This window comes from Spodoptera frugiperda, chromosome 7, assembly GCF_023101765.2.
Source record: "Spodoptera frugiperda isolate SF20-4 chromosome 7, AGI-APGP_CSIRO_Sfru_2.0, whole genome shotgun sequence".
Taxonomy (NCBI): Eukaryota; Metazoa; Arthropoda; class Insecta; order Lepidoptera; family Noctuidae; genus Spodoptera; species Spodoptera frugiperda.
This window is the reverse complement of record NC_064218.1, coordinates 5,318,546-5,330,459: the sequence shown is the minus strand read 5'-3', so window position 1 is coordinate 5,330,459 and position 11,914 is coordinate 5,318,546. Positions and strand designations below refer to the sequence as shown.

At 39.3% G+C, this 11,914-nt stretch overlaps 1 protein-coding gene across 1 annotated transcript; it reads left to right on the top strand.

The window, feature by feature from the left end:
- Positions 1-3,803: 3,803 nt before the first annotated feature.
- Positions 3,804-9,869, top strand: LOC118264991 (uncharacterized). Its single transcript, XM_050695085.1, has 2 exons — positions 3,804-5,358; positions 9,856-9,869. Exons 1-2 carry the CDS (start codon positions 3,804-3,806, stop codon positions 9,867-9,869), a joined length of 1,569 nt encoding a protein of 522 aa, XP_050551042.1.
- Positions 9,870-11,914: the final 2,045 nt, after the last annotated feature.

The window sequence follows — 11,914 nt, the reverse complement described above, 5'->3', positions numbered from 1 at the left end:
CCTTAGTATGAGTTTGTTTTACGTTTAAAGTAACCGAAACGAGAGCGCGTTCGGCGTTCTGATTGGCCGGTTCCAAAAAAACAACCAATCAGAACGTGTTCTCGTTTTGGTACGAGTAATGGTACTGATTAGTTGGTTTATAAAGCAAACTCTTACTAAAGGTACTATGCTCGTACATAAATACACGACGTATCGTCCATAACTACCGCAACAGTTGAATGCATAGTTGCAAACTGAATGAAAATTATTGATAATAAGTAAGAATAGGTTCTATAACACAAATGGTGAAAAGTGGGCGTACATTGTATAGCGGCATTACGTGCCGTAATGCGCACCTCTGCCTACCCCTTCGTGGATAAAAGGCGTGACGTTGCATGATAGGTTCTATAACACCTCTTCTATGCTCAGATATGTTATGTTATTCTATTTAATCAGGCTATACTTAGAAAACAAGTTCCATATCTTATTTAAATGATAAGATTTAATGGTACATTTAAATGATAAGATTAAAAAAGAGCTTAACATTTTGGTGGTATTAGAAAATCACCGTGATGTTCTGACATAATATTATGCAATCTTTGATAATATCTTCTAAACCATACTAAATTAGAAACGGGGGAAAGAGTTAACTATTGGTTTGTTTGCGTTTATACAAATAAGCTCAGAACGGCAACGCAACTGTGACTCCTCTGGTGTCGCGGGTGCCCATGGGCGGCGCTGATCGCTTACCATCAGGTGACTCATTTGCTCGTTTGCCTCCTATTCCATAAAAAAAGAAACTTGAAAAATCCTCTACAATTAGAAAACTTACTGTCCATAACCTACTTTCCCTCCCGATATCTGAACAGATTATTCGAGACATATGTTTAAAACTCTATCTACTGTTAAATATCTACAGTTTTTATTGCCCTAAGGTGAAAAATCCTCATTAGGCTCGCTAACCTGGGAAAAACAAAGGGTGAAAAAAGGAGTATCAAACTCTTACTGACTAAAAACCACCCCGGTGTCCCGTCTCTCACGAGGGTGTGGGAATCAAATTCATCCACGGCCTCACTAATGGCGACCAGCCTCTAGGCCACCTTAAGATACACGAAGAAGTGACAAGTGCATCTCCCCTGTACTGCGCCATTTAGGCAATAGGCGCCACCGTCTCGAATCATACATGTCTAAAAGCTACACTCATTTTAATGTAGATGGCAGTGTCTAAATAAAACGAATTCATTATAACGTGATTTTTTTTCAAACTATGGTAACTTTCTTTTCTCTACGTTTTTACCTAGGTATATAGCTGATGCAGTGTACTATGAAAGATCAATGATGAAAGAGCATCTATAATTAGAAATAAAAGTTGAATAAACTGGATATTGAACAGTGCACTAATTCAAAAGTTTTTAACATATCCCACGGATATCGCGAGATGACTACGTGATCTGGCGAGGCAACATAACCTGCGATCTAGACCTAATTAATGATTCCTTTTTATTTATATAGCTTATAATATACTTATTTGATTTTGTTAGGTATTTGGATAAAAGCTCCCTAAAAATAGTAAATAAAAAAAAACTAGGTCCGTTACAAAATTAATGTGATTGACGTTAGTCACTACTAGTTAGAATAGTTTGTTATACTCTCACGATGAAACATCCCATTTTATATACTCGACCCAAAATGCAACCTGACACCGATTACATGGCAGACGAGCTTGAGACTATTTGACCAATAAGATAGTCGTTGTTAAGATTTACTTCAACTTTTACAGATTGAAAATTTTATTCGTAGACGAACTAGTATATTTATTCGAAAAATAAAAATTCATAGCAATCTTCTTATAGTACAAAAGCTAACACAAAATACAAGGCAATGTTTCTTTTTGCTCAAAATCTGCAATTTTAAATCTAGTTTGTTTATATTCTTCTGGAAACTGGCAAAATAATTAATCCCCATAAAGTCATTATTAGCATAATAGTCATTATGCTAATAATGACTGTATACTATGGGACTGTATGGGACTGTATACTATATACAATAATCACAAAAGTCTAATAAAAAGTAAGAATTAGATAATTTCCAAGACTTATCTTACGTATTGTACAATACGTATTGTCGTTGTAACACGATGGTTTAAGATGCCTAAGATGATTACGATGGTATATGCTTCTCCTGTATGAGGGTACGAGTTCGAAACCTGCTAACGGCAAGTACCAATGTGACTTTTTCCGAGTTATGATGTACTTTCTAAGATTATTTAGACAGCGCTGACAAACAGTGAAGGAAAATATTATTAGAAAACCCGGACTTATAATGTCTTATTATATCTAAGTCTGAAATCGCTAACCCGCATTGAGCAAGCGTGGTGATTAATGCTCAAAACTTCTCCGTGCGAAAAGAAGCCTTTGGTCAGCAGTGGTCACTCATAGACTGTTGATGTGCGATGATGATACGATCTTACGTACCTGAAGGATTTTGAACGGCAAACTGTAGTCACGATGTGTAAACGGCCAAATCGTGTTCAGTTGCTCTTCACTAAAACTAGGCGCCATTCTTGGACAAAAACCTGAAAAAATAAATATAAAATACATGACTCCTATTTGTAATAATAATCAAGTGTAGCTAAAAGCAATATTCAATATGATAATTGTTGATTATAACATAGATAACAATCACTGGGTCTGATTCTCCCTCTCGCCTGACTCAGGACGATAGGAATCGAAAAAAAAAAGAGAACTAGAAAGGAAAGAAAGAAAGAATAAACATTTATTCCACACGCAAAAAAAAACAAATGACAATTAGGTTCAGTTTATGAAAAGATTTGATAATAATAATTATTATTATTATGTATGTTCTTTACATAATCACGGGACCACAGGGTCCCGGACCTTTGGAAGGCGTACGAGGGGCCGAAGCCAACTCGCAGAGGCCCGTTGAACAATTTTAATCTAAATGTAAGGGGACATCAGCCGGCGATTATCCCTGTATGCACTATGGAAGTACACCAAAGGACAATCCCCGGTTGATGCAGGACTATTGCGAGATATGGTAAAAGGAAATGATAGGGATACGGGTGTGGGTGGCTGTGGAATAGTTAACCGGTTAACTATGGGGACTATGGCCCCTGCCCCCGACCAATATTGAAAAATACGGATAAACAGGCAGGGGGTGACTCGCAAACTCAATAGTGGGCCCCCGGAAACGGCCGCTAGCATGTAGCGACAAGGGAAGCAACATCCGTTGAGCTGCTTGAGGAAGGGGGGGCATCCCACGGCTATCAGAGCAATCCCGGAAGTACGGTCAAGACCCCTACCAGCATCTTACTGGGATACGTCCTTCCCCCAAGTGGAGCTGAAGGCAACTCCACTCTTGCGAATCTCCACTCAAACCAGCCGATTAAGGCAAGAGTGAGGTAGGAGAGGCCACTCCGGATAGTCACGAGTACTAACCGGAGTTAAAAAGTAGGGCCTCTCCCGGGAGTCAGGTCCGTGGGGTCGCCACTGCCCAACAGCTCGCCACAAGCTGCCTTGCGGACTTATTATTATTATTAATATTAAACTTGCAACACTAAAAATGTCAACATACAAATTTTACACTGTTTTTATAATATTTTATTAAAGCCGATTTGGACAGCAATATTCACATTAAATCATCAACAAAATCATCAAGAAATCTTTTACAATAAGAAACCTTCTGCAATTAAAATCTATTATATAAAATTTAAGAAGAAATAAAAATGTACACCATGACACTGACAGGAGAAGCCAAAAATCGTTTTGATAATTATATTATATTATACTAGTGAAAAGTGAAAAATGTTGACACGAGCAAGACGATGTTACGCACACCCACCATCCCCGGACTCGTCGCTCAGCTCCGCCTCGCCGTCACCGGAACCCAACCACGAAGAACTTCCGGTGACAGTAGTTGCGTCGAGCTCGAGCGACGAATATTTCTCCCCACCGACGTCGCCACCACCTGCACGTCGGCCGAGGAGAGGCCGGCCACCGACGGGCTTGGGAGCCAGGGGTCAACAGACCTCGGGACGGGTCCCCGCTACCGGTGGTTGTGCGCGGCGCATGAAATGGTCTCAAACAATAAATGAGAACGTCATGCGCGCGTACTATGGTGCTACGGAGGGAGGAACCAACCTCACTGCGTACCGTGAAAGGATGCTGTCGATGTTTCAGGTACTCGAGCCATCCGTCAACGTCTCGGCTCAACGACTCTCGGATCAGGTGCGGGTCATCCAACGCAATCGTAGATTGGACGAGGCTGCACTTGATCGGCTGCGCTCAGAAGCACTGCGCAACCGTGTCGTCCCCGCCCCACCACAAGAGGTGACACAAACACCTATAGCGTCACAAAATGTGATACCGACCACTCCTGCCGCTGGAGTGGTGGACGACAGGGTTGAACAAGTAAGTACTCAGTGCAATGAACGACTGAGGAGTGCTTTGGAGGATGCGATTCGTGAGTATAGATTTGCTCCTTTAAAACCAAAACTGCCACGTTTGCCCATGTGTGGAAAAAATAGAGCGCTGGTAAGCGCTCTGGATTCGCTACTTAAAACATATTTTGAAAGTAGCGAAAACCTCTATGATACACACTCGATCCTGTACTGTGGGGCGGTAGCAGCTTGTCGAGTGGCTAACGTCAGATTCTCGAATCTTGACGCAGCAGTCCGACCAAAACCAGCAGTACCAGCCTGGCAGTGCAGGATTGAGCGTCGTATCAGTGAGGCCAGGGTGCTTATCGGCAAACTATCCTGCTTCAGGGAGGGCAATACTCGTCCTAGAGTGATGCGCTTTGTAAGACGTGCATTTGTAGGGACTGAAACCAGTCCTCATGAATACATGTCGCGTGTTACAGAGCGCATCGACTTCCTGAAGCAGAAAGTCTACGCATGGGCAAATCGTATCAGGCGGTACAAAAAACGAGTTGAGCGATATACTCAGAATCGCATGTTCCAAAGAGATCAGAGGTGGGTATATAGAAATTGGGAACGATCCAACCAAGATGTGACTGATGGGCGGCGACCGGATGATGAAGCCACTAACACATTTTGGCGCAACATCTGGTCGGTGCCTGTTAGCCACACAGAGGATGACTGGATCTGTGATGTTGAGCGAAGGTGTGAAACTGTGCCAGAGATGGAGGAGGTGATAATTACCTCCTCTGATGTGAGCAGTGCAGCCTGTTTGGTCCCAAATTGGAAATCACCGGGGCCAGACGGGCTGCACAACTTCTGGCTCAAATGGTTCACCAGTTCACACTCTCGCTTAGCATCGCAATTCCAGGCAGCTTTAGAAGCTGGATCGTTGCCCCAATTTCTAACAACAGGCGTTACCCATCTGCTCCATAAATCAGGTAGTTCCACTGAACCCAAAAATTATAGACCAATAACATGTTTACCAACGGTCTATAAACTTCTTACATCTATTTTGAGAACAAAAATAACAAAACATATTGAAAAACATTCCATTATGTCTGTATCTCAAAATGGATGTAGGAAGGGGTCTCGTGGAACTAAGGAGCTACTCCTCATTGATATGGTTGTAAGCCAACAGGTTCGTCGGTCCCGAAAGAATTTGTCTACATGCTGGATAGATTATAAAAAGGCATATGACTCTGTGCCACATACATGGCTCATGAGGGTGCTGGAGTTGTATAAGATAGATGCAACTCTACGCGCCTTCTTGCAGTCATGTATGAGGCAATGGAGTACTGTGCTTTGCTATCCGGGATGTAGACAAATCCAAGGGAGTGAAGAACCTGTAAGGATAGTGCGAGGAATATTCCAGGGTGACAGTCTGAGCCCACTATGGTTCTGCTTGGCCTTGAATCCTCTCAGTACTTTATTAGAGGCTTCAGGGCTAGGCTATCCTTTGCGGAGAAGGGGTCTAGTCATATCCCACTTGCTTTACATGGATGACCTCAAGTTGTTTGCTCCAAATAACAAACAACTGATGGAACTACTGAAAATAACTGAAAAATTTAGTAGTTCCATCAGAATGGAATTTGGAGTAGATAAATGTGCTGTCATGCATGTGAAGCGAGGAGGATTGTGGAATCTGAGGGTCTAGAACTCTCAGATTTCACAAAACTAAGAACGCTCTCCGCAAATGATACTTACAAGTACCTGGGTATGTCAGAGGGATTAGGCATTAATGGACCGGACATGAAACAATCGTTACGGGAACGCTTCTTTGGCCGCCTGAATAAAGTGCTGAAAAGTTCATTATCAGGCGGAAACAAGGTGCGAGCCTATAACGGTTGGGTCATGCCGGTTCTAATGTATTCTTTTGGTATACTCAAGTGGACTCAGACTGAACTTGACACTCTGGATAGGCGAGTCCGAACACTGCTGACTGCAAATCGTATGCATCACCCTCGTTCATCGATCATGAGGTTGTACATCCCGCGGAAATGTGGGGGTCGAGGCTTGTTAAATGCTAAGACCCTTCATAACCGTGAGGTGTGCAACCTCAGGGAATATTTCCTGAAAGTAAACGAGGGTATGCATCGAGAAGTAGCGGCAGTGGACAATGGATTCACTCCACTATCTTTAGCAAAAGAGAACTGGCGCAAACCTGTGGTACTAAGCGTCAATGACCGCAAGGAGGTATGGCATAGCAAGGAGCTCCATGGACGCTTCTTCCGGGCCCTTCATGGACCCAGTGTAGATTTTCTGGCGTCCGTATCTTGGCTACGATTCAGTAATCTCTTTGGAGAAACTGAAGGATTTGTCTGTGCAATTATGGACGAAGTTATCCTTACGAATAACTACCGGAAATATATTATTAAGGATGGGACCGTTGACATATGTCGGGCATGTCATAGTCCTGGTGAATCCATAAGACATATAATTTCTGGTTGTGGTCGTTTGGCTAATGGTGAATATTTGCATAGACATAATCAGGTGGCCAAGATTATCCACCAGCAACTTGCTTTGCACTACCAACTTGTTGAGTTTGAGGTTCCATACTACAAGTATGCGCCCGATCCAGTTCTCGAAAACGGCCATATCACGTTGTACTGGGATCGATCTATCATCACTGACAGGACTATTGTAGCCAACAAACCTGATATAGTGGTGATAGACCGACAAGCGCGCCGCACGATGATAATCGATGTCACCATCCCTCATGACGAGAACCTCGTGAAAGCTGAAAAAGATAAACAAATAAAATATCTTGACTTGGCTCACGAGGTTGTCGACATGTGGAATGTGGATTCGGCTATTGTTGTGCCGATAGTCGTGTCGGCCAACGGTTTAATACCCAACAGCCTCGACAACCACCTTAGAAGGCTGGGGTTGGGCGGATGGATCAAGGGCCTGATGCAGAAGGCAGTACTCCTCGAAACGGCACGTATTGTGAGGAGGTTTCTGTCTTTGGAGCCCTAACCACCGGTAGCTTGGACCATGCTCCCGCTACTGGTTGGCTCCTATTTTTATATTTTTAAATGTTATTTTGTTTTTTATTTTTATAAGTAATGTTTAAAAATATAATTTTAGAGTGTTTTAAATAAATATATGGAAATTATTATTATACGAACCCTACCATGAAGTTCACTTGGTTTAGGCCCGTGGGCTTCATTGTATTACCGAAATTCTTAAAATTTCGAGGAAAAGGTTCAAAATAATTAGTTAAATAGTTCAAAATATATTGTATGGATTTAATAGGTATGTCCCAAGTCTGCGGTGAAATGGGATGAGCATCAGATGGTCCAGTTCAGCATATGCAAGATAAGACCTTCCTTTTTATAGGTAAATATCTTTATAAAGATCACTAACTACAATAACATACCTTAACATTTGAAATCCAATTGTTCTTTTTTATTTTGGTTTTGAAAAGAATACAAGAAATAGGTACCTAATGTTATTTTGACATTAAAAATATAGCACATAATTATGTAAATAATAAAAAATAGACGATAATATTATTCTACTTATATACAATAATCATTAGTTGGAACGGTTGTGTACCTACCTACTTTAAAGTCCATTGTAAACAGATAAAGTTCTAGAAAGATGTCCGTAAGGATTGAGGAGCCACATCAGATTTTTAAAATCTGATTTTACCATTATTTAGCAGCAAGAAAGCTAATTTTGCAGCACGAATTCTAGATTTAGCAGCAAGATATATAACTAGATATATTAATGCAAAAGTGGCTCCTCAATCTAAACGTTTAAATTGAGGAGCCACCTATAACTCGTTAAGTAATAGATGAATATTTTTGAAAATTTTGTATCATTTAGCAGCAATTTTGCATATTACCGTCTACAAATTTCGCTTCTGTGGCGCTAAAATGTAAGAAAATACAATACTTTTAGTATGGCTCCTCTATCTAAATTTAACAGGTGAATTTCTACTGGATATGAGCGATCAATTATTATATTCGACATAATGATCATTTAGTAGGTGTTGTGTTTGTTTTTGCAGTATAGGAATAAAATAGTAAAACAGAGTAAATTTTGTAGATAAACGCATTTTCTTTGGCTCCTCAATCCTGACGTTCTAATTATATATGTTTGACTGTACCCACCTGAGATGACAACGGAATCTAAAGCCAGAGATACTAGCATTTAGCAGAAATGTCTGCTAAATATATCTGCACAGTTCAGCAATGTATTTAATTTAGATTCTGAAAAAAACAATACTTAACTATTTTCTTGTAAATTCAGCGTGTAGGGTGACCATATACTCGTAAATGAAACCAAGATAAGTAATTTGTTAAATTTATATTTTCATAACTGGTTATATCTATTGTACCTATGATTTAATTATTTAGCAATCAATGTGGCTATAAGTTATAGAATGAATGAATATTGGTTGATCAGTGCTTATACGAATTTTAAAGTAATTAATGAAATCCAAGTTAAGTATTTATTTTCTACGTGAATATACAAACGAGAATACTTCACTGCTAATGAACACTTTGTTAAATAAATATTATTGTCGGTTGGTAAGAGAAATAATAATTTGTAGATACCCTCAAACTGTGGTCACCCTACACGCTGAATTTACAAGAAAATAGTTAAGTATTGTTTTTTTCAGAATCTAAATTAAATACATTGCTGAACTGTGCAGATATATTTAGCAGACATTTCTGCTAAATGCTAGTATCTCTGGCTTTAGATTCCGTTGTCATCTCAGGTGGGTACAGTCAAACATACATAATTAAGACGTCAGGATTGAGGAGCCAAAGAAAATGCGTTCATCTACAAAATTTACTCTGTTTTACTATTTTATTCCTATACTGCAAAAACAAACACAACACCTACTAAATGATCATTATGTCGAATATAATAATTGATCGCTCATATCCAGTAGAAATTCACCTGTTAAATTTAGATAGAGGAGCCATACTAAAAGTATTGTATTTTCTTACATTTTAGCGCCACAGAAGCGAAATTTGTAGACGGTAATATGCAAAATTGCTGCTAAATGATACAAAATTTTCAAAAATATTCATCTATTACTTAACGAGTTATAGGTGGCTCCTCAATTTAAACGTTTAGATTGAGGAGCCACTTTTGCATTAATATATCTAGTTATATATCTTGCTGCTAAATCTAGAATTCGTGCTGCAAAATTAGCTTCCTTGCTGCTAAATAATGGTAAAATCAGATTTTAAAAATCTGATGTGGCTCCTCAATCCTTACGGACATCTAGAAAGATCTTTAAAGTCATACTTATTGATAGGAACTCACCTCTACTCAATTACGTTATATAGACGTTGTTGACCTTGCAGCTAAATACTTTGTAGGGACTCCGGGAGACAGGAATCACTTCTTCTTTTTCCCCTTCAGAATCTCTGGAATAGCACAAAGTTTAGAATTTAGTTTGCTTTCTATTATAGTATGGGAGAAATGACGAAAAGTGTAACATTAAAAAAATTCTTTCTCTGGTCCTATAAGGTAATAAAGGAATATGTTTGTTGAATAGGGCTTGAATTTAACCTTTGGATTAATATACAAATCTCATCTATGTATTATAACAAAGCATAATTAAGAGAGTGCAAAATTATCAAGAAAGGCAGAAAGATTCTTGAGTGGAGGCTGCGTATCGACAAGCGCAGCGTAGGATGTGTACCCATATGGTGGACAGACGACCTGATTAAGGTCGCAGGGAGCCGCTGGATGCAGGTGACTTCCAACCGACCTGGGGCCTTAGTCTGCTATTACAATTGTGTCAGAATGGTCGATCATTGAACAGTGCGAGAGGGACGGAACTATACAACCTACATAGCTCTGTCCCTCTTGCACTGGTCAATGATAGACCATTCTGACACAATTGTAATAGCAGACTAAGGCCCCTGGAATCTGGAAGTAATTGGGGTAGGTTTATGTTTAGCAGCGGACATCATGTGGCTAATATGATGATGATGATGATGAAAATTATCAATGGTTATAATTAGAATAGGGTTCAAGGTAATCACAATATTGATAACTCTTCTTTATACACTACTTAGTTACTTACCTATATTCTTTTTTTCTATAAACGACATTGTCAGTCAGTGGTCTCGACAACACTTAGATAATATTTCCTTGTATTGAATAATGAAAACAATGTATTTAGTAGATTTTGAGCGACATTTCCTTATCAACCTGTTTGGGACCCTCATTAACAATAAGAATGACACCGGTTCCTATGACCTTTATTTGACATATGTAGGTATATAGTATAAAAACTTAATTAAGTTTGGGATGGGACTCGAGGAAAAAATACATTTACGCAACATTGAAATTGGCACGTGACAATATGCTTTTTTGACCCCAAGTCAAAACATCCTCATTAATCTAGGCTGGGAAGACAAAAAGGACTGTAATAATCTTACGTTTTGATGAGAACCAATCATAATGTCTCTTCGGAATAGCAGACTACCTAGCGGATTTACCGGGGCTCCGTCTCGAAAAGCAGGAGAAGAACGGGAAGATTTTTAGTGATTACGATCAAATCATTGGGGGAGGCGATTGTAGTCTTTTTGAGTCTTAAAGAAAGTTTTGTCCGACCATGCATCTAAACTAAACTTTGGTAAGTAGTTATTGTTACTCATTGAACCTGCCAATAAAAATTTAATCAGTACCTATTAGTACTATCGGTGTATGGCAATACCCTTACCTCTTTTTCATTTCTGGTGGAATATTAATGTACCATTTTTTTCAATCAACCGATAGCCTTGGATGAGGCGAGAAGGAGTGTCAGACTCTTACCGACTAAAAACTACTCCATTCCTTCTGCTGCTTAAAAAAAAGTTACTTGGTTTAAAATACGATGTGCATCTCATCTCACACCATACCACACATATGTTCAAAGTCAAAGTCAAAATCATTTATTTCAAATAGACCAGAAAGGCACTTTTGAACGTCAAAGCAAATATAATAATATTAATAACGTCTGTCTGTCGGTCAGTCCTCTAGTGAAGCTATTCCCTCACGCTCGTTCCAAAGTGTAGATTCCTATGGAGAAGAACGAGCAAGAAACTCCATAGGTTACTCTTTTTCAATCAGATTTACAATACAATTCTTGGTTACATTGTTTCGATTACTTCAAGTTATCCTTACGTAAGTTATCCTGCAGCACATTAATCTGTCTCGTTAATCAAATGTTCTCAGGTCTTAGTCTTGTGTTTTGCAAAAGGTTGAGGAAAACTAAAAGCAGGTTTAGGTATTATAAAGTATTTTCGGTTTTTATACATTTTTTTGGGGCTATTCATCATTATTATTATCCTTTCAACCTTTTTTATGTTGTCATATGACGTTTAAGCATGACGACCCTCCCCAATGACTTCTAGATCGGTCGATTGGAAGGTCACCTGCATTATACGCCCAATCTAAACAATACATCTAAATAATAACTACTTTAAATAGGGATAATGACGGGGTATAAAAATTTAAAATCTATTTAGTCATTTCTAC